Raw genomic sequence first — 23613 nt, forward strand, 5'->3', positions numbered from 1 at the left:
TACTAAAACTGTTGGTGTCATGTGTCTAATAACCCATCTGCTTAAATAAGGATAAAGCCTCCTACTTAGTCTGTCTGCCTCAGGGGAATAATCGAGCAGCTATCGTGGCAATACTGCTCTGAGCCTACAAAATAAATCTTCCCCAGGAGTTTGCTTTGAAGCATGGATTTTTTTTGAAGGCCATAGTAAAAAGTGCCCTGAAATGAGGCTCAGTGAGGAAGAAGTATCTGTCTCAAATTGTCTGTCATGGCCAGTGAAATTAGAAAAACCCAAACCAAAAACCAAGATAACCTAACTTTACCTTATTTAAAAGATAGCAAGATATCCATCCTTATGAATAGGATTATATGATGTATGTTTTAGGGGGCTGGGCTGGATTTCTTAGCAGACCATTCTGCCATGCAGCAGTCTACAGACTATTTCAGTTTTGCTCCATAAAGTCTTGAAGCAGTTGTGTTTTTTGGGCTTGCTGCTGTTACAGAGACCATTGCTAGTCAGAGGAACCAAGAACCAAAATGTTGTAGATATCTGATGTCCAAAACACGTGTGAATCAATTTGGAATCTCTAATGCATCTCTTCATTCTCTTTCCTCCTCACGGTGGTACAAATTCTCTTATATAATCAGTTTCTTGTGTTTGTTGGTGCAGATTCAGAGTTGGCAGCATAAATGAGCCATGTTTCAGTTCTTAGTTTCATGGTGGAGCTGCATGAATGTGGTGATGGATTTTCCATAATTTGTGTTAAGTCAAGGTCCCTTGCTTTGCTTCTAAATATTATGCTGTCACTTCACCTGAAGTTACAAGCTTGAAGTAGACTCTATTTAGTTAAATTTTATGGCCCATGTGTGATTGAGGAAAGCCGGTAAGGAATCACTGCAGTCTTCTGCCACACTGAAATACTGTATTTTATGTGACATGTTTTGGATAAAATTTTAATGAATTGGATGCCTTTTGTAAAGGCAACTCTATGCACTTACAACAACTTGTGTGAAGTGGCAAGAGAGGAACTGTGTATTACTTACTTGGCATAGCATAAAAATATTTGTACTTAAAAATTAGTGTTCAGTAATTAATTTGGACCTTTCATTATTGTCCTTGTTTAATGCAGAGGGGTTTCTTTTTTATGTACTCAATGTTTATGAAAGATTTCAGGTAGTTCCTACCTATGTATGCATGATCTGATATCTTGAGTTTGCTTCACTGTAGTGTACATCTGTATAAAGCATTTGCAAGGAAAAAGTAATGCTTCCCTTGTCTTAGTTCAGTCTTGAGGTGTTTACTCTGATCATCAGTTTGTCTCTTTCCTCGGATCATAATTGTGCTTAGGAGGGATCAAAGTACCTGTGCTATAATTCACCTCTGAATATGCTAATAAATTTTGTGTGCTTTTATGTTATTTGATTTCTGGATAGTACCTTGTACCATGAATTTTTATGGGATTAAGTAAAATTTTTAAACAGAAAAATTCCTCATGTGGCAAACAGAAGTATCTTCAAATTAGTAATTCCTGTAGCTTTTAGTGTTTTAATAAAATAGGAAGTTGGGACTGGAAGGGAGGTTGGACTACAGCCTGTTTAGATGAGCTTTCTGGTACTAGCTGGGGAACATTTTTGACATATACATTGGAGACTTGAGGGCTTTTGCTATTGGAATGGTCCAAAGTTTTTTGGATAGCAGATAAGCCCTTGTGAAGAAGGGGACCCTGTGACGCTGGTGACTGAATGCTGTGCCATGACTAAAGACTCTGTTGTCCCAATGCAGCTACTCTGGGTATAGTGGGTGGTTAGAGACATTTTCTGATGTGCAGCAAAGCATTGTTAATCCCAGTGCCTCAGCCCACAAGAGTCCCAAGTAGTTAGAAACTAAGAGTGGGTGAATTATACCAGGCATGAGAGCCTGAGCATGGCTCAGAAAAAAAGAAAACAAAGGGCCCTCTTACCCTAAGGGTCACATAGTTAATATTTAGAAAATAAGTTGTTCTAATTATATTTGTTTGACTTTTTCTTCTTCCCTGCTTTTCTTTTACCTTAACATACCAAGAAGTAACTCTTGAAATGATGCATTGACTCATACGTATAAGCATATTGTTATAGGGTAATTTAGTCATGCCCTTGTATTATATGGTATTCTAGATGCTGTATGACACTTGGGTTTTGATGCTAAATGGTCTTGAAGATCTCTTTCAACCCAAGCCATTCTATGACTCTTTAGGGTGGGATATTTTTGGTGGAGGAAAGAACTTTGGAGCAGGACATACATGCTTTTATGTGTATAAAAACATTGGGGATGCATTGTACAACTGGATTTTGTCTCTTGCTGACTTGCCTTCCTTGTAAATTGTTTTTTAACCTCTCCCTTTCTTTTCTTCCGTTCCCTCCTCCCCAAAGTGTCCCCACTGCCAAAACATCCACGTTTTATGTTTTTTGTCACTTCCCAAATTTGCCATAACCACTGCTCTCATCTCTAAGCCTTTCAAGTTGAATACCATGTTGGTTATAGATAAAGGTGGGAGCCTGGAGTTATGTTACTGAAGCTGTTGAGTAAAAGTCAACTCTCCCACCTGTTTGACCTGTAGTGAGGTCTTTGAGGGGGTGCAGGAGGGGAGAACAGGCTGCTACTGAACACCAGGATGGTGCAGGTGCCAGCCAGCAGCATCCACCTGACTGTTCTAGATTGTCATTTCAGAGGACAAAAATGGGTTTGCTGCCCAGACTCTGGCTTGTGTTCTGGCTAGACCAAATTGGAAGGGCCTATTTCTGTGGGGGGACCAAGCACCTGCTTTTCCCTGGGAGGGAGAAAGGGGAGGGATGTTTTTCTGGGTCTGTCAGGACACTCTGGCCATGTGCCGTGGTCGGCATGTTCTGCACTAGTGCTCCACTTATTCTTCCTGTGCTGCTCTTTCAGCCCACGTGAGAAGTTTGCTGGCAGCTCCCTAATGCACACAGTGCTTGTGGTTTGTTGCTGTAGGAGATGAGGTGATTTGCACCATTACATGAAAGATTAAGTAGTGTCTTTCTTCAATGTATTTCTCTTTAGGCAGTTCTTTGTTACATCCCCAAGTACTTTCACCATCCATCTGTGTGTAGATGTTTGAGCTGTATGTTACCACTTAACCTGTTGTTTTGGAGGTGTGATTTCCTAGCTTTCTCCCTGCTCTACCCTAGACAGGCTGGAGTGTCCTTGAACCTGCCCTCCCCTTTCTAAAGTGAAGAATGAGAAGCCTTTAGGCAGCTTAAGTGTCGGCCATGTCGCAGTTGACAGGAAACTGATCTGGTGCTTGGCTCCGCTGTAGCCGGGGCTGCCAGGGGCATGTGCTGGGCTCCGCAGCCCTGCCAGGGCCAGGGGGTCGTGCTGAGAGCCCCCTGTGCACCCTGCAAGGTGCAGCCTGCCTGTAGACATGGTCAGAAATCGCATCTGCCCCAAAATGTTGCAGCTGTTTGCCACAGCTGCCCATCCTGTCAAAACAGTGACTGCTCTTGGGGTTAAAGGTTGATGAAAACTGTTGCTAACTTGAGATGATTGATGTTGGAAAACTAATTAGTGAGCAGGGGCAATTATTTTGATCACTTGTACTGGTTTCTCTTACGGGTTTTGAAGGACTTTGCTGAGCTTCTTTTATCTGCTTCTTTTTAATTGAAGGAGGGATGTGTTTCTAGTGGACTGCTTCCAAGAGGAAAGACAAGGTAAATTCATAAGCAGTGGCTGGAATTTACTTATGTGATTCTTCAGAGGCTGGCAGGAAGGTTCCTGTTTTGCTTAGAGAGGGAAATGTTATACACCCTGGAGAAATTTTCATATGAAATACCTCGTGACATAGTTGGGAGCTCATTGACTGTGCTCTGCCACAGGAGGTGTTCTCTGTAGTTGGGGAGGTAACAGGGGAGTGTTAAAAGAGTATTCTGGTAATGTTACTTTGGCTTATTCAATTGCTGATGACAAGACAATGTGTTTCCACTTTGGTACATGCTGCTGAAGTGTAATATAATTATTTGTATTAGACACCAGCCACCTGTTAATATCGTTCTTCTAAAGGTCATTGTGTGGTGCCTTGCTGTCTGAATTTAACAGCCCTGTATCAGGTTTGTTGGTCACTCTTTTGTGTGACACGGGACAAGTGTTTGTGGGGAAGGAATGTGAACCTGATACCCTGATGGCCAAGGGAGAGGAGAGGACCAGGAACAGGCTCTGCTGCTGCTATTGTCGTGCCACCAGGCCAGGGCTGGAAAACAGGCATCTTCCTTGTGAGGTGCCTTCTTCTAACACAGTCCCTGTTTGGAGCAAAACCAACTTGTGGTAATTTCCCAAGAGAAGCAGACTGATATCTATAAACCCAGGCTTTTTGCTACCCTGGATATGTAGGGGACGCTGTGTTCTTAACCTGGGCTATAAAGGAGAGGAGGGGTGCTGCCCTGCTGGCTGTCAGTCCTCCTAATGCCATGTAAGGAAAGTGAGGTGATGATAATGTAACTGTGCTTGGTGACAGTAGGTACATGCTTGATAAATTATGTTAAAACGTATGGTCTTGGCAGTTAACCTTAATCCTGGTGTTTGATTCATTTATTAATGTCTGTACAGTGACCTGAAAATGCAAAGCACTGTATCATTGAGAAATGCTGACCTTGTTAACTGAAAATTTTTAATTAATTTTGCTGAAAAAAAATGATGGTATGCATTTAACTTGAACTTTCACTCTTCCCACATGACCTAGTATTAGCTTTTGAGAGAGGCAGGGGACAGGTAGGACTTGCAGATGAACTTATTCTGTGCTTGTATCCTATTTATGAAGCAGATGCAAGTGACTGCTGCTGTAAGGGCTCAGCTGAATGACTTTGTTTTCAAATTTCCAGAAAATGAAAGCTTCAGCTGCCAAAAGAACAAAACAAAGCACCTGGTTTACCACATGGTGTAGGACATTCCAGCACTTGCAGAGAGGGAGGGTTGGCTTTAAGCCATCTATATTCCAGTGTCATTAGTAACTGCTGCTAACTGTTGGATTGAATTACTGGCTGAGAAAGAGCAAGGGCTTTTAGAGTCTTCTCTGCAATTGAAAATAGTCACATGAAAAACTCCCATTACTGACATTTTTATAAGGAATAAGGATCTCACTCTATCAGTTGCATATTTATTGGCTCAAACCATTTGAGGCTCATTATGCGCATGTAGATAACTCGTTGTGGTTGTTTGAAAAGGTTCATTAGGGTCTTCAAGAATTCTGGCTTTATAAAAATCTAATTCATTATTTCTGCAGTGAAAGAGTTAATGAAGGATCACTTGTGGCTTTTAATTTTCAGCTAATTAAAAAGAACGTCTGTTTTTGCCTTGACACTTGTCGTTAAAAGTGCCAAATATAGGAATTTTTTTTGTGTGTGAGTTGAAGGGTGAGGAGGAGGGGGAAAAGTTACATGTAAATCATTTAGCCATTAACCTAATGTGGTGGATTTATAAATCCTATTACTATAAGCCCTTTTCATTTCCACTGAGGCCTGACGTGTGCTTGATCCTGCTAATGTAAAATTCATTCTGTCTAAGTGATTACTGAAGTAAGACATTTTAGTCAATTTTAATCAGATTGTGTGATACTTGCTTGAACACCAACGTTAAGATATGGACACAGTTTGGCCATGTCTTAATTAGCCTTACAAATCAGACTAGGAATCAATCAGTGAGCCAAGTTTATGAACCTTTTGACACCTAATGCTTTCTCTGAGGGGAAAAACCATCTATGCTGAGGGCTGAAAATACAGGGCTTGGAAGCAAGATGAAGATTGTAATTTGGTGTTCTTGCTTTATGTTGTGCTTGGTCCTTTGTGGTGCAGCCCTCATTGGTGTTTCAGAGTTGAGGCCAGTGGGGTGCTTCCTGCAGCCCATCAGGAATTCCTGTCCCCGCAGCAGGAGCAGCACCTGGAGTATTTTTCTGAAGCCACCTCTGTGCCAAGATACATCTGTTATTTTGCTGGGGGAGGATGAGGACAGCTTTTCTTAATATTACCTCCTCCATCCAGGTGTTCACTGGGGACTGCTGACTTGGATTTGTGGGATATCGGTGTTTCTTGGATTTAGCTGGCCCTGTTTTCCCTATAGGAAAGCTTTAGTATAAAAGATCTGCCTCATAAGCCCTTCAAATATTGCTCACTGTTGAGACCAGAGGTGGTTTTTGTGAAGTGTCATCTTTTGATGAGACAAGTAAAGATGTTGCTGTTCTTCCTGGATCATTGCTTTTTCAGTAGGCTGACATAAGCCTCAAACTGATTTTCAGGCTGTGTTAGTTTACCCAGTTTTTGAAGACTCATTACTAGTCAATATTTTTTCTGTTGTAATAATGTAGAATTTCTGTATTGGAAACAAATTTTTGGGATTTTCTTCTAATATATGGACCATTTCCTTTTATTACCAAGATACTTGAAAAACTTGTCTTGTCCTTGAAGGATCCTGTAGAAGTCTGTGGCCTTTTTTCCCCCACTGCCCTCTTCTTTTGCTTATTGTGTCTTCTGCAGCACACTGGAAAGCCTTAGGAGAAAAAGGTGCTTGAAGTATATGGAAATTAAAATGTTTAGTACTGGAGACAGCAGATGTTTCCAAAGTAGGTAACATCTTCTGCCGAAGTCCCAACTACACATGGCGTTGTGTCATTGCTGAGAATTTTGTAACCTGGTGAAAGATAGGTCCATTGTAAATCACCAGCTTAGCCTGGAGATTTTACTTTGTCATTGTTGAAAAACTACCTGCAGAATGGTTTTGTTTTAAGGCTTGAAAATTTCAACCAGCAGCAGTGTTGGCAAGCCATTTTCAGAATCACTCTAAAAGTCTGTGTGATGCAGACTTTGTAAGTTGTTTTTATTTCTCAGCTTCCAGGCAATTTAAATATCTTTTCTCCTCTATCTAACCTGTTAAATTACCTCTCTCTGTTAGGGTGAGTGTACCTCATTTAGTGAGATGTTACTTATTTGATGATAGGACTGCAAGCACATGTGGAAGAAAGTGGGGAACACGTTTTCTGCTTGATCTGAATGCCTCTTTGTCTTCTGTTTTCTCTTTCCTACGGTTACTGTTGGTCTGCCAGGTGTGCCTTTTTGAATGAAAATGAGAAACTTCTATAGTGTAGATCTCTTACTGTGGTTGGGATGAGGCTCTTTTGAAAAGCTTCACAATTAGATGTTAATTACTTTTCTCTTCTACTGGATAATCTTCTGTACTTTAACCAAATAAGGATAATCTTCTATACTTTAATCAAATAAATATTCAAATACTTTGAATTTGCTATATTTCAGCTTCTTGACAGTTTCTTATGTGGTGGATTGTAGGAGAGCAAGTGCTCATGAAAAGGCAGAACTTAAACAGAAAAAAAATCATAGCAGTTCAGGTGAATGGGAAAGTTGATCCATTATAGTTAAAAGGAATTAGTCTGAACAACTACACAGTGATGGCTGAGAAGAGAGCTGTCAGCCTTTTCAGGTGGTACGTGCCAATATCATAAGGTTATAAGCCTGAGAAGGATGCAGTGAAGTCCATTCTAGATCACATTTTAGGGTAAGTTTTTCATTAATCTCGGTCAAATTGTGGTTGGTTCTTGACTTTGAATATTAAATATCTTCCTATAATTGTATGTATACATATGATCAAAATAAATATCCAGGTTTTAAACATAAGGTACCTCTGGGGTACTGTGTTTCAGAAAAGAGCATGACCTGCAGAAGAGAGCAGGCATCTCTTATCAGCCATGTTTCATTTGTATTTCCTGGGAAAATGCTTTAAAGTCTCTTGTTTCACAGCTTATCAAGACTTAACAAAATTAGCATTGCCTATTTCAGAAAGCAGCAATATCTCTACAGTGTCTTAGAGGTCAGTGGGAAGCTGTGGTTCTTTTTTTTTTTTTTTTTTTTAATCCAGCAGAGTTAATGTATTTTAAATATATGTAAGGTTCAATATTCCTGATTTTTTTCTCTTTTTTTTAATAGACATTCTATATTCTTCAGCCCTCTCAAGGGAATATCTATAGGCTTTTTCATGGCATTTATCTCATTTAAAGAATAGATTTTTTTGTGTGTGTGTTTGTTTGGTTTGGTTTCCTTTGTTGACTGAGGCACATAGGAAGATCCATCAGGAAATACTTTTTTAGGGTGAGGGTGATTGAGACCTGTCACACTTGCCCAGGGAATGTCTGGAGTCTCCATCACTGGAGATACTCAAAGGTGTCTGGACATGGCCCTGGACAATCCAGGTCTAGCTGGCCCTGCCTGAGCTGGGGAGCTGGACTAGATGACCTCCAGAGGTCTCTTCCAACTTCATCCAGCCTGTGGTTAAATCTATATTTTTTTTTCCTAATTCAAACCAGGTCTTAAAATGCCAGCAAATTCTTACAGGGATTTTTATTCCTACAGCATATCCCTATATTTGCTTCTGTGTTGGGGATTGGTTTGTTTGTTTGTTATTTTAAGCACCTGTAGTTATCTAAGGGCATTAAAAAGGAGCTTAGCAACATTTGTATCTGTAATAGCAGTGGATGAAATCAAGCCACTGTCCACCAGTGCTTGTGGTTGGATTATTATGTTGGCACTAAAACTCAGGGCCCTGCAGGTCTCATTTCAGATATCATTCTAATGAGGATATTGAATGACTGGTGTGACAATAATGTTAATCAGTGCTGGTGCCTTCTACTTTAACTGAAAAGTGAGAGCAAGAGAGAGCTTTGAAAAAGGTTTCCTTGGCATATGAGTGAAAGCTGAGTTTTTTATTAACAATTCAAACTCCTGTAATAAGTAGTAGGAAAGCTTATTAGCTATGTTTTTAGATTAAACAAAACCTTTAGGTTGTGATGTTCTTTCTTTTAACAGAATTTGTGCGATGAAGAATTTAAATGAAAATTTCTAAAGTCGAAGATTGATTGAGTTGAAGTATGTAGCACGAAATCAATCCTGTCAAATTGTAGGGAAATAAGTGAGACATTTATAAACATTGTTAATGTTTGAGAAATCTAGTTTTGTGCAAATGTATTTAGAATTCTTTACAAATGAGATAACAGTAGGTCTAAATGACAAATTAAAGATTTAAAAAAATAATCAGCATGCCTCTCTTGTAGTAATGGATTTATGGAGGTAGCATGCTTAACTTGCATTTGTAATTAAGGTTTTCCATCATTAGAATAGAAATGTATTCCTGTTGAGCAGTATCTTTTTATGTGATTTATGGGGATTGAATGAGTGGCAAAACTCCACTACTTTAATCTGTTATGTGGCTAAAAGTCAGTATTTGGATTGGATTCCTAGAGGGTCATGCTGAAAGGTTAAATACATTTGTCTGTTTTCTTAGTCTTCAAATTTCCATATTCTTTACAAGTAACAAACAAATCCATGTCCTGTGGGATTGTACAATGACAGCTTAGCAACTTGGCTTCATTAGTAATGAAGCCATACTGCTGTTCATTTCAAATTTCTCTAAATACTGAAATGGGTGGGCTGTACGTGGAGTGCTTAACAACAGACTAATGCATAAAAGAAACTTCTGAAATGATAATTTCTTTGCACAAGTTCATAGTCCTGAAAAATGTAACTGTATGCATTGATAAGCCACTTACCTTGTTCTGCTTTTAAAACCAGCACAAGCATCCTGGGCTATGAGACAGACTACAAAAGGTATCAAAAGTGCCGTATACTGTAATTTTAGGTAATTGACCAAGTGACCAAGTGAAATCCTAAAGGCTGATAATAAGGTGGTCTCTTTCAGGAATTTGCTTCTACATGAAGCTCATCTTTCCTCAATTGGAGTACTCCCAAAATTGTCATGGAACATACTTCTGTTTCTGCAGGAGCTCTCTGACATCAAATATGGTTCCATCCTTAGCTCTTAAGTGATTATGATATGTGTGGTGTGGTGAATGTCTGTGGATAGGCAATAGCTCCCAATGACATGGACCCGTTTATTCCTGTACATCCTTACAGGAAAAATCTGGAAGGTGAAGTTCCCCAACCCACCCTACAGTTCCTATTCCTGATTTAGAGTTTCAAGCCCTATTTAACAAGCAATTTAGGATTGTTAACTAGTAATTTTCTTTTGTAGTTAGTTTAAAAATAGTTAAAAAGCTTAAATGAGCCTTTTAAAAAATGTTATTTCTACATTATTCATCTTACAATTGTTTGGTTGGCTAATAGATTTTATTTCTGACATGCCTTGTAAATGCTTACTTTTTTCTAGGAGACTCTTTCATATCCTGAGGAGCTCTATCTTGGACTTTGGTTGGTTGTTGGTTTTCTTGTCAGACATATCTAGGGAATTTGGGAAGCTCATTTTTAAAAGATAATCTAAAAAGACTGTGTCTGACTCTGAAAGACTGTCAGGACCTCTTTCCATCTGTATCCAATTCAGCTTCATCAAGTGCTGTAAAGAAGTCACACAGAACAAATCAGAACTATGGCTGAGACTTTGTGCTGTTAACCATGCAAGTTCCTGATGATAGTTTCAAATCTTTGGAGCACTCACTAGGTCCTGCCTTAAGCAGAAAATGTTACCCGTGCCATGTAGAGTTGAAACTGTTTCATGGAATCACAGAATATGCTGAGCTGGAAGGGACACATTGGGATGATTGAGTCCCACTGCTGGCCCTGTGCAGGACACCCCAAGAGTCACCCTGTGCCTGGGAGCATTGTCCAGACACTTCTTGAGCTCTGTCAGGCTGGTGCTCTGATCACTTCCCTGGGGAGCCTGTTCCAGTGCCCAACCACTCTCTGGGTAAAAAACATTTTCCTGACATCCAACCTAAACTTCCCCGACACAACTTCAGGCCATTTCCTTGGGTCCTGTCACTGGTCACCGAGTGAAGACATCAGTGCCTGCCCCTCATCTTCCCCTCACAAGAAGCTGTAACTGCAGTGAGGTCTCCCCTCAGTCTTCCCCAAGCTGAACAGACCAAGTGACCTCAGTGGCTCCTCATAAGGCTTTTTGTCCCTGGCACCACCTGAGAAGGCTTGTACCACACTACTATAAAGGACGAGAAATCTGCAGACAGAGCTGTGTCTGAAGGTTTAGAGGTAGTATCCCAACAAGACATGGGTTTATGGGACTGAAGATTTAGATGCTATGTTAAGATAGTGACAGGGAGTGGTGTTCCAGGCTGACAGCAGAGAGGAGCAAAGTCCATAGGCATTTGTAAAATAGCCTGTATACATAACATAATGTGGAAACATATAATAATAATTTTTATTATTGTTCTGAGGGTAAATGAAAAATCAAACAGAGCTGTGTTTTTTTTAAGTACAGCTGTGAACCCTCTAGGCATTCATATACACTTGATCTCTCATCTTTTGCATTTGAGTAGCTTTGGTGGAACCTTGAACATCCCAGTATAGTTGTGGAGCTGAATGTACAGGAACTTCTTGCTTAGTCATTGAGGCTCACAACCTGTCAGATCTGAAGCAGATTATTCTGAAGTCTTTCAGAATGGTCCTTTTCTTCAGAGCAGAGAGATGACCTAGAAAGTGTAAGAACTTTGTCTGTAACACTGTGCTGGAGGCACTTCCTTATTCTCATGGATATGTTTGAAGAGGCCCCCTTGCTTTTGGTTACAAGGTCCTTCCTGCTCACATATCCACCCTTTGCTTGCCAGGGCTCTCCTGCCCCTCTCAGTGCTGGTTCAAGGCTCTCCTGCCAGCCTGGGAATCCTCTTGGCAATATAATAATTTTGCCCCATTTAGGCAAATGGATCTTTCCTTGTCCAAGCAATTCTTGGTGCTGACACCAGCTGCAACCACGGAGGATGAATAAGTATTGTTTAACTTTATAAAAACACCTGTCGTGTTGTCTAAATATAACTAATTTAATGAAACAAAATTATATGCTTTATGAAAATCCTGCATGACATTTAAGAAATTAGGTAAGAGAACTTTCTTTGGAGGCTAATTAGAGGCTAAAATACTTTTCTGAATTTGCATAAATGTTGCTTTGATAGACAATCACTTAGTCAAAATGAAAGAACAGTTTTAAAGCAGTTCAAACCACTTATAAAGGTTTTTTGATGGACTCAACATCCACAAACAATCTATTCATTACCAAGGCTACCATGTCCTCTTATCTCATATAAAATGTCAGGATATTTCCAGTGGATATTACCTGTATCTAGTCAGAGATTGTTTTGTTCTGTTTAGTGTAGCTATTGCAAAATGCCCATGGTTCTTGAAGAAGAAGGCTGTATTGTTCAGTAGAAGGCCTTTTTTTTTTAAGAATTCTCATCAGGTAGTGCAAGTGTGTTCTGCATCTGTTTTTCTCTTTAGCAATTGCTTGTCTTCTCCCAAGCTTTCTTTTTTCTCCAAACACACAAGTTGTGGTTATTACTTAAAAGATGCTGACCAGGAGAACCTTAGAAAAGTTTTAATTCTAGTTTTTTGCTTTTTATTTAAAAAGCCACCCCAGAAAAAAAGGGGAGAAAGATTTGATTCTCAGGGAGTTTGTTGTCATCTCAGATGGTGCACTGAGTTTGTCTACTGCTGAGAAATGTTTAGTTTTTGGAGTATTAGTTTTATTTCTTTTTCAACTTTATAGGCATACTTGATGTTTTTGAAAGACCATCTTCTCTACTGATTCTGAGACATACTCCTTGATTTCTCCAGGGTTTCTAGTTATATGGCTATGAGAGTAACTTTTCTTGGACATGGGACAGTAATTCCATTTCTGTCACTATGAGATTGAGAGATGTGCTTATATATGTGCAAGATAACTTCTAACACTGTAGTTTTAAACCTCATGTAGAGGATGGTATGGTTATTATTCCCTACTCTGGAGTAGATTTTGCTGTTATTCAGATAAAAATTTCTGTACTCTGGTTTTAAACCTTGACTGGATTCTAAGTTGTCTGACTTTGTTTATTAATAATTATTTTCAATTACTTTTTGTTCTTGTAATTTTATTTTTTCTAGCAAAGACTGATTATATTTTGCTGAATGTGTTAAACCTTTTAAGTTTGGGAACCAAAGCAAAGAAAAGCTTTCCTGTATAAATGTTTGTTCATTCCACTGACACAAATGCTGTTGTTTTCTCTAAGTAGAATATACTTACATGGATTTAAATATTGAATAACTTAACACATGTTTTGGTTTTATTAGGAAATAGTAAATGATGCTTGTCATATTCTTTCTCAATTAGGAGGGGTTTTACTTGTGGTTTGTGGTACAGTTAGCTTTTGATACAGTTACAGTCATCTTAATAGGCAAATCTACCTTTGCATCTTATAGTTCAAGTACAAAATGTTTGTCAAACACAAATTGATTTAATGCTTTGGAGTAAAAAGAATCATAAAAGTTAATGAGCCAAAATTTGTACCACATTCTTCAAGGGCTTTTAAATGCTGTTGATCTAGTTTCTTCATTAAGTGAAACAGGGATCCTTGCTCCTTCATTTTAGGTGTTCAGTTCTGAATGAATTAGAAAATATCAGCATGGTGGGCTGAGCCCTGGTGCTTCTCTAGGAACTGTCCCTGTGTGTGGTTTCTCTGGAGGGTTAGGAGATGCCCAGGCTGTACCAACATTTTTCACAGCTAGTTATCACATGGACATTGTATTCCTGCTGCTTCTGGGAACACAGAACACTTCTGGGAAGTGGGTCAGAGCCAGGTCAGTTACCTTCTATGCACTCAAGTATTCAGCTTTACTGTTGAGCACTGTGTTTCTCTGTTTCTGACGTTGTAAAATCATTTCCAGCATGGAAGTTTTTGTGTATGTGTTTTTTTTTTTATTATTATTATTGCTTGCTTCGTTTTTTTTATTTGTTTGGGTTTTTTTTTTAATTTATTTGTCCAGTGCTTTTAAGAGTATTTTTCATTCCTCTTTTATCCTAATACCAAAATAACCCTTTCCAAAATAGGAAAAATTTGCTTTTGTATAGCATAGTTTGTAGTATACTGTGTAGAAAAATCAGTAGTTTCACAATTTAATAAGAAAACAATTCTGGTTCTCCCATTCTCTTCAGCAAAGCTCACCACAAATACTTGAAGTAGAAGTACTGTAGAATTTTAAGGATATAATTATTTCTGGCTCCAAGGGAACATTGTCTTCAAATTTTAATTTGATTTGCATCATTCATCTATGTTTTACTGTAATCTTTACATTTCTTGTCAAAATGTGACAAAGATACACATAATTTTTTTTTGTATTCAACACATTTCTGTTGCTGCCTTTTTTGTCTTCTGTTGTTTGTGAGGCAAAAGAGTCTCCCACTTCTTGGCATGCAAACCAGTGTCACTGGAACTTTGTGTACACTGCTTCAGCCCTTGGAATTTCCCTTAGGTTTTGGTGCTCCATCCAATACTGCTGTTATATACACAAGCTGTGAAAGTTGTGTTACTGTCTGTCAGCTTTGCTGGGTGGAGTATGAACAGTTAATTTCAGCGTTTCTGAAGAAAAACAAAACCAAAACAACACAGAAGGGAAAACTTTGGCAGTTCAGGTGTATTTCTCATACTGTTAATGTTTCATAAAGTGTACATTTTGGAGAAATGAAACTTTGAATGTATTGTCTAAGTACAGCAAATACTCAGTAAAAACTCTTCGAAACAAACTTATTAACTGCTTGAATCTGATCCCTCAAACTTTTCTAAATCAAGTCCATTGTCTGATAAAAAGACTGAATTGCTATTCTTCACTCTCTGTGGCAAATAAGGCCTCCATCCTTCTTTCACTTATGCTTAGGGCATATTTGCCTTTTTGACCAGCAATGGAAACCTTTTCTGAAAATCATCTGTAATAAAATCTTTTTACAGCATCCTGTGACCATGGTCTATCAGTGCTGATCTACTTAAGACAAAATCCTAGCAAAATTAATGAATAGCTTACAAAAATACAGAGGTTCAGAAATACTTAGAGTAATGAATGGTGTTATTGGAACACAGTTTTTTCCATCTGATTTATTCCTCTGTCCCATGGGAAGGAATTGCTAATACAAATTACTAAACCAGGTGACAGAATTATTTTCTTACTACATAATTGCAGAAGTAAATAAATGAAGTGGAAAAATGTATCAGGTCTACTCTAGATAACTGCAGATAGTTTTCAAAAATACAGTTTTTTACAGGGCCTTAAGGCTACTTGTTTTTCTCCTCATGCAGAGTGAATGCACAAGGAGTGGGGTGGGTAGGGTTTGTTTGTTTGGGTTTTTTTTGTGTATGCTTCTCTGGTACAATGTTTTTATAATGATGCTCATTCTTTTCAGTCAGCTCTTAAGTCTTCTCTTCTGTTCCTTCATATCTGTGACCCCAGGATTCTGCAGAAAATGTGTGTTTTCAGGAGAAATGTTTACATCAGCATATTAGTTTTTGTATGCTTTCATTGGTTTTTAACTCTTGTATCTTAGCTTGTGTCCACAGAAACATCTTCTCATCTGTAGGTACTCTTCCGAGGTTTTTAAATAAGGGATCTTCAAAAATACTTGATGTAATAAATAAAAGTAAAACTGTTCTTTGTATATTTATATATTTTTAATAATTCCCTGTCTTAAATCACAACCTCATTTAATTACTTAATTAGTGAGTTGGGGTGGGATTAGAACAGGGAATTTTGCAGTTTGATGAGGGCTTGTCTGCAATTACAGTCTTTAAGTTTATATTGACTTGCAGTTCATGGGTGAGAGAATGTGTTGCTAGTCTCACTTTTACAAGAAAAGAAGTTAAAAGAGTTTCACAGATGTTCACTGTACTGAGAAGTTCACAGGTTTTTAGAAGTATATGTTTGCTGGGGGGAGGGGGCACGGCTGTACAGATGGGTTGCCAGGCAATTAATTCTTCCTACTTGGAATAGGAGACAGTCCTGCTCTCAGAAGCAGTGCAGTATTATTTGCAAAAGGAAACTACCCAATACCATTTTTCCTATTCTCTTCCTTCTTTCTTCTGTCTTCCCAGCTCCCTTCCTCTGCTCTGCATTTCTGAGAAACTGCAGGATTGATATGATACCATAGCTGTCATTCTCTTTAACAAAAAAAAAAAAAAAAAAAAAAGTCACTTTTATTCTAGGTATTTTAATAGAGTCCCATTAAGGATGTATTGCTGACTGAAATATTGGCATGAAGGGCTCTCACTGAGCTGAGCCCAGGAATTAAGAAGTCAGGAAATGGGCTGCTGCATTGCTAAAGAACCTTGTGTGACACAGTATCTCCTGATTGGGGGGATCATTACTGCTATTATGACTCGACTTGCGTAGGAATTTTAAATTTCATCTGAATGTCAGTAATAACCCTCTTAGCAAATTATCCTGAATAAAATCACGAAGGCATTTTATATAATAGGTGTTGAATTACTGGATAGATTTGCTAATTAAATACTCTTTGTTCTGCTGCAGTTGACATTACAGGGTAAGATCTTGAACAATTATTCTCAACAGCTGTACTTTGTTAAGGGAAAAATTAACTACAAAGTTTATTTTTTTTCTACACTTGAAATTGGCAGATTTTTGAAATGTGCTTGAAAAAATTCCATCATCCAGTTGGTAATGAGAGGATAAATATGCAGGTGTTGCTGTGAAATCAGATAACTACTGACTGCCTTATTAATGAATTTAGCAATACTTTATAACCTTCTGTTTTGTAGCTGTTGGCACTCACAAGTGATCTCCTGTCAGAACGGGTGGCACTAGCATATGCCAGTCATTTGATGAAGCCAATTTGGCTGTGACCCTCTTGTTGTGATTACCTACACCCACTGCAGTCCTCAGGGACAATTGAGAAATGGTTTTTGCACAGCCAGACAATATTTTTAGTAGGGGGTATTCCTTTTCAGAAAAGAATAAAGTTATCTTGCTCATTATTAATGGAATTATTTCAGATAGTGAAGTAAAAAATGCCAGAGATTATAAAGGGAAAATTGATAGGCCTTCCTTTATTTTCAGTATAAACTCTTAATGTTGGTGTAATTTTTCAATTTTGTTTCAGGGACTCCTGTTTGCTTTTGGAGTACTAAGGGAGAGGTATAACCTTTCTCTGTAGGGGTTAGCTAATATGTGAGAGGAAGGGTTATGGGATGGTGAATATGTTGGAATTTTGACTACTTTATATGAAATCTGATATCATGTACCAGTGATGTGTCTTTAGAATAATTTCAGAACTCCATAGAAAGGTGGTGGGGTTGAATGTCTAATTGTTCACTAGATGAATAGGAGTGGAATACCCTCTTTTTGAGCTTCCAGTTAAAATGGAATTGTGTGTGTCTGATTCCAGTGACAGGTATAGCCTAGCAGGTATCTGCAGTTAAGGCTCACCGTTTTCCTGTTCTATAAAGAAGAGTGAAGACAGCTGAGCTTTCTGCAGTATTGGACTTCTGCAGAGTTCAGTCATCACATTGTCAGAGTGCCTAGTTTGCAGCACCAGTGAAAGGTCTTTAAATCAACTGGATGGTTTGAACCTGGCCCAGAGAGTGTAAATCCACAGATGTATGTGCTTGGGGAATAACCCTGATAAGGATATGTGTTGTGAGTTCAGCTGTGTCAAAGTTACATCATAGTTTGGAACTGAACTTGTCTTCAAGTGCCTTGAGGGGAATACAGCTTTCAGTGCATAATTGCAGCCAAAAAAAAGTCATACTTGCCACTGTGGTTACATAAAGGTTCTGAAATACTGAAGAAACTTGCCATTAGTGTTAAAGGAATGACAGTGTTGTCATCCTGTTTGTGTGCTGTTGTGTAGAGGTGGAGATTTCACCTGCTTCAGAATTCCTTGCTGTGATAGCATAGTCAGCATCACAACAGCCAAGAGTTGGCTTCATTTTAGACTCCTCGGCCTTAAGAAAGTAAGGAGATTTCCCTGAACATGATCTTATTCCCACTGAGCATGGACAGCTCTTGCCTGTTTGTCCCTTTTCTTTCCTCATCCCTGTTGGTTTCTACTGCTCAGCTCCCTGTCATAGGCTTCTTGACTACAAGTCTTCATTCTACCTTTTGGCAAATGTGGCCAAGGAGTATTGCATTTAATATGTGAAAAGTAGTGAAGGTGAGACTTGGTTACTATATTTGATATAAGCTGTTCATAGTGTGTTGCCTGACTATCTTTCGAGTTCCAAATTTGGGTTTACGTAACAGACTCTGATCTATCATTGCTGTAACTTGTGGTTCAGATTAATCCTCAAGAAAATTTAAAGTATAAATTTATGTGACTAGCAGGATTAGCTGAAGAAAAACTGAGATCTCTGCTGAGTGGCAATGGAAAGGACTGAAACCAGGGAAGTGGAATCTGGAGCTGTGTGCCAGAGCACCAGGATGTTGATAAGAAGGAAATAGGGAGTACAGTGGAACTGTGGCCAAGTGACTGAAGGAATGGACCAGATGTTGGTTCTCATGCAGCTGTGCAGAATTCACCAAGCTCTTCCTGCTGCTGCAACTACGCTTTTTTTCATTAAGCTAATTTGATTGTCCCTTTTCTGTGCTACAGCTGTAACTGTGGCTTCAGATGAGGTGCTCTCCCCACCCTCCACTGTGGTGAGCACTGTTAGATGGAAGCAGCGTCAGGTCTCTTTAGCTATTTCTCAGGTTCAGAGAGGTGCTGTTCAGAGCATTTGGGGAACTTGGCATCCATTCTTGGTCAAGGAACAAGCCTGATTACACCCCTTGATTCAAGATCTGTGTCCTGTCTTTATCCCAGCTCCCTGTCCCAGTTCTGGTTTCCATAAGGAGTTTGCTTTTTGATGACCCATTTTGACATCGTTACAAGGGTAATCAGCCTTTTGACTAAGTCTTCTGAAGTGAGCACCATCCAGGCTGGATTAAATGAGACAGGATGTTTTTGGGGAAAAATTCAATGACACCAAGAAATAAGATGATGGATATGAAGGCGATAACTGACCTAAATTACTGAAAGAGACTTAATTCTAGCACTTGCTGATTAGGTTGTATTTAAGCCATTTGATTCAGTGTTCTTTTTTTCCTAAGGTAGAATGTGTGCATGCACATGCACATGCAATTTTGAGATTTGTTTTAATCTTGTTTTAGGGGAGTTAATAATAGCATTAATACAAGGTCAAACAAGAATTTACTCATGTAATAGGAGTATTGAGGTGACTGTGTTGCCAGGAGAGAGGTAGTTTGCTTTGTTTTGAAAGGTGAGAGCATTTGGAGTTAGCAACCTAATGGATATGTTTGCCTGTGTTAGCCTGTAATTATATCATACGGTAATCTTTGATTATTTTTTTTATTTCAGATTTTGATGCATACCAAGGAGATGGTGCAGAAGGTAATGCTGAGCATTTTCATTAAACAACAACATTTAAAGAGCACACCTGGTGAAATTTTTTTATTCTAAGAGAGCTGTAACCCAAACAGACCTGAAATCACTTCTTAGGATGCCTAGTTTACAAATGTAATCCTTCCTGATGGATTATAGCTTTTTCCTTTTCCTACCACAGATATGATCTGGACCCTGCTTGAAGCCTATGTGGGACTGTTTCAAGCAAATTAGCAGCAGTGCTAATTAGAGTTTTCTCATAAACCTGTTACACCATGTGTTCTAGTGGTTTATTATGGTTTATTTTTTGGCATCCTTTAAACTCTGTCATGGGGTGGTTTTTCGACTCTGTGGATTTTAACATGGACATAAACCATGTTGCAGTTTTTACAGCTGCATTGATTTTCCACCACTGAAAACATCAGGTTTTCATTTTTTTTTCAAATTAATATGATGCAATTATATGCATCTGCCAATATTTTTTTGTTGTTGTTCTGACATTTACTGGTGTTGGCAATTTTTATTTTTGCTTTTATTCTTGCTATACCTTTCATATGCACCTCAGGCTTTGTGGTCCTCAGTTTGTCTAGAAATTGCTCCATTATCCAGAGTATTATGGAAGTATGGTTGGTGTTTGAATACAATCTTCTCCAAGCAGGGCATTTAAATTGTTAAAAGAATCAGAATCAGAAGTGATGTGAGGGGCAGAGTGTCAGTCAAAGAGAAGGGGTTCAGTAAATGTTTGTGTCCATCTCTGGGTGTAATTGTTCAGTAGTTCAACCTGCAAAGAGAAAACTTGTGGGTCATAGTAACTAGATCATTCTCCAAAAGGAGCATTCTCTGAAAGATCTGCCCAGGGGAGGACAATCACAGGTGGTTGGATTAGCAGAAGTTAAAAGATGAGAGAGGGAAGATGGAAATATGAAGCCATCTTCATAATCTGGAAGAGTGAAGAAGAGCAGCCTAATCTGGACAGTGCTGTGGTATTCTCAGTTGCTGTCATCCACTAGCCAATGCTTTCACAGATGTGTTTGAAATAAAGAATCTAAGTTGGTGTTTTTTTGTTTTTTGTTTTTTGTTTTTTTTTTTTTTGTAGTTTTTGGTAGTATTGTGATGGCTGCAAATGGGGTGGGATACCTGACTGTGATATTACCTTTCAAACACTTTGACTGCCTTGTCTGAATTTGCCCAGCAGTCTTGTGGAAGTGATTTTCTTGTGTCTTAGCAGTCCAAAGCTATTTCTGATCCAAGTTCCTGCTGTTTCTCAAGATCAGATTTGTTCACTGACTCATTTTTCTAGTATTCATTTTGTAAAATGTTACCTATTTATATTATGTACACAACTGGACAGTGGTCTTTTTAACAAATCAGTGGCTGAAGTTTATTTATTCTCTTTAAATTCAAATAGATTTTAATAAAATGTACAGACCTATCAGTAAAAATTTGTTTAACTTGCTAGTATACTTTCTGTGTTTAAGGGGTAGTATGTAGATAATGATATTTTTGAACCTTGAAAGTTACGTAGGACTTGTAGAAGATGGAGTGGTTCTTTTTTGTTTTTCAAAGCAATTTTTTTTGTTTAGATGAACCTTGAAGTGATTTATGGAGATACAGATTCCATTATGATAAACACTAATAGCACCAGTTTGGATGAGGTCTTCAAGCTGGGGAATAAGGTAAGGAACTTTATTTTTGAAGGTTTCCTACATAGGTCTGTGTTGTTACTCTGAGTGGAGCAGATGGTATTAAGAGAGGATTCTGTGGCACAAGCAGACAATATGCCATAAAAAAGAACTTCACAATGTGTGGAACCTATGAAGTAGTAAAAACTCAGAGCGCTCTTTTTCAGGTGTAGCTATTCTGTGCATTTTTTAAAGTGATTAAGTGAACCATTTCATTGCATAACAAGCTTTTTTTACTAATCCTAAGGTAGCAGGAGATTATCTCAATATTTGGTGAACCGAAGCATAAGGCATAATTTCTCCTCCAAGTTAATTTCAATTACAACATGAACAGTTCTGATTTTTTTTTCACCAGGGATATCTCTCAGTTTAGTTGTGTAATTTGTATGACACTCAATATGTTATCAGATTTCCAGTGGTAAGTTCAAATATGAATTTTCATGGTATACCAGATACAGAAGAGATCTGATTGATTAGGAGCTGGCAATTGATGATGTGGAAGTTTTGTGACCTTCTGAAATTGTGGAGGAAAAGTGAGAAATACTTTAGAACTTTCTAAAGAAAAGATGGAAGAGAAGCTGTTTTTGAAAGATGGAAGAAACTGATGAAAATGAGAGCTATGGAAACTCTAAGAAAAAAAAACCTAAAGAAAGCATAGATGTATTCAGTATAGTATTAAACAGAAGTAATTTAATTTTAAGACAGAGAGTGAATCCAGGGTTTTTTAGAATACTTCTACCTTCATGCTAGTGGTGGGTACCTTTAGAAGTAGATGCAGGAGGAGAAAATGGGATAATAACTTGCTATCCTAACTGAGCAGTAGGAGGGCTGCTGGCATGGTAGACAGCAGTCTTTCTTTTTTGTTTGCCACATGCAAGATTATATATAATTTCTAGTGTATATACAGTAGTGTATAAGAAAGTTTAATCTTACTCCAGTGTAAGATTATGCGTGTGTGGTTTCAATCTGGTTTATTTTTTGTCCCTGTGCTCCCATTTGATGGCTAAACATTACAGAGGATAGTTAAATAATAATAACTTTTATGAAATCTGACAAGATAAGCATAATAGGTTAAATACTTCTGAATTAGAGTCAGATTTTCAGAGAGAATAGGTATGTGTTTGAACTTGTCAGCTGCTTAATGAGAGTAAAAGCTTAAGCTTTTTTAATCCATTGTACTTCTGTATTATGTATCAGTTGAGGTTGTTTTTTTTAATTGAACAAAAAAGGACAGAAAGATATGTTTTGATTAAAATAATGTACAAAATATAAAAAGTGAATAACCTTATCTCTGTAAACCAGCACAATCAAACCTAGCATCAAAATTGCAGATGTTGTGGCTTTCAATATTCTTTCTGTGGCAGAAAAAAGTGATTAATATCTGTCTCATTTCACGTTTCTTGTTTGTTTGTTTATTCCTCAAGAAAGTGACAGGGGTTTTTTTTTGCAAACACTTTGATCATTTACATTTTCATTTTTTTACATAATTCCTATTTAAAAAAATCAGTATAAAGAATTGTCTGTTTTGATGAGGAACACTCTGAAGAAGTGTCTCTGCTTCACTGCATAATAATTTCTTTCCCAAAGTTTTGTGTTCAGAGGTGATGAATAATATTTACATTGCTTTCACTGTACTTTTGCTTTAATGTAGACTGTATGGAAGGCATAGAGGTTTAATGCAAACAATTACAGTGAGAGCAGTTAGTGAGTGTACCCCTGTTCTGATGTAAAGTGTGAATTTATGAATTGTCTTCAGCAATGAAGCATTCCTCCAAGAGATTAATTTTGGTTTTTTATTAGAGAAAATTCTCTTATGTGCCTTCTGAATTCCCTCATTTAATGTGTGTGTTCTCTCCCACCCTCAACCCTCCAGTATTTACATTGATGCCCTTTTGAGTCATTACTTAGTAAAGTTTTTTCTCATTTTCTGTGTTCTTATGAATCAGATTTGTTACTGGGTTTTGAGCACTTGGTTAGTATGCTGTAAGAAAGAAAAATTGAAAATTAAAATTGCAGAAAAATGTTCAGAGGAATTGTTTGACTGTTTTAAGACAGAAAATATGAACCTTGTAGCGAAATAGTTTTTGCCTCAAGATGTCCTTTAAAACTTAGAAATATACAGGGGTATATTCAAAGTAATGGTAATTCCTGCAATAAGAAGAACAGAGATCTATGTGAGAAAAACCAGGTACACACAAATATGTATACACATAAATGGAAAGTTTGTAAGGAAGGTTTTGTTTAAAATAGTAATCTGAGTTCAAAGCTAGATAGAGAACCAGTGAGGTCCTGTTCTTCGCGAGAAGTGTCTAGATACCCTGTATGTGATACATCTGTATCTAGATGGCAAAAGAACCCAAATGCATATCCAACTTCAGTGAGACATGAGAAGAGGCTAGTTCACAGTTGGTGGTAAAAGTGTAAGCAAGAGTGAATATGAATACTGAAAATCAGCAGGGAAAGTTAAGTTGTAGAGGAAAGAAAGTAAAGAGTAGAATATGAAGACAGAACAAGACACCTGGCATATGGAGGTACTCTGTTGAAGAACATAAAGTAAAAACATATGAGGGAAGAAAAAAGCATGTGGGAAACTTTCAGCCAAGCCAGTAGGTGGATAGATGTGTACTGGAACCAAAGTTTGTTGTTGAAGGTTCACGCTGTTTGGAGCTGTTGCATTATGTTCCCTTAGAATAGAGGTAAGAAATACTTGGTATTATATTAAGACAACATATCAGTGCCATTTGAAACTTTT

General features: G+C 38.0%; 1 protein-coding gene across 5 annotated transcripts in view; it reads left to right on the forward strand.

Annotated features, from left to right (window-relative positions):
- Nucleotides 1-23613, forward strand: part of POLA1 (DNA polymerase alpha 1, catalytic subunit) — a 181877-nt gene that overhangs the window by 45927 nt on the left and 112337 nt on the right. For all 5 annotated transcript variants that reach the window (XR_014956792.1, XM_085585343.1, XM_085585352.1 and 2 more), the window contains exons 27-28: nt 19156-19188; nt 20763-20855. Coding sequence is in view for 4 of the 5 variants with exons in the window: in XM_085585343.1 (XP_085441469.1) it covers nt 19156-19188; nt 20763-20855 (126 nt within the window). In the remaining variant the exon portion in view is untranslated. The remainder of the gene's footprint in view (nt 1-19155; nt 19189-20762; nt 20856-23613) is intronic.

Source organism: Lonchura striata, chromosome 1, assembly GCF_050655825.1.
Source record: "Lonchura striata isolate lonStrDom1 chromosome 1, ASM5065582v1, whole genome shotgun sequence".
In the NCBI taxonomy this organism is placed as follows: Eukaryota; Metazoa; Chordata; class Aves; order Passeriformes; family Estrildidae; genus Lonchura; species Lonchura striata.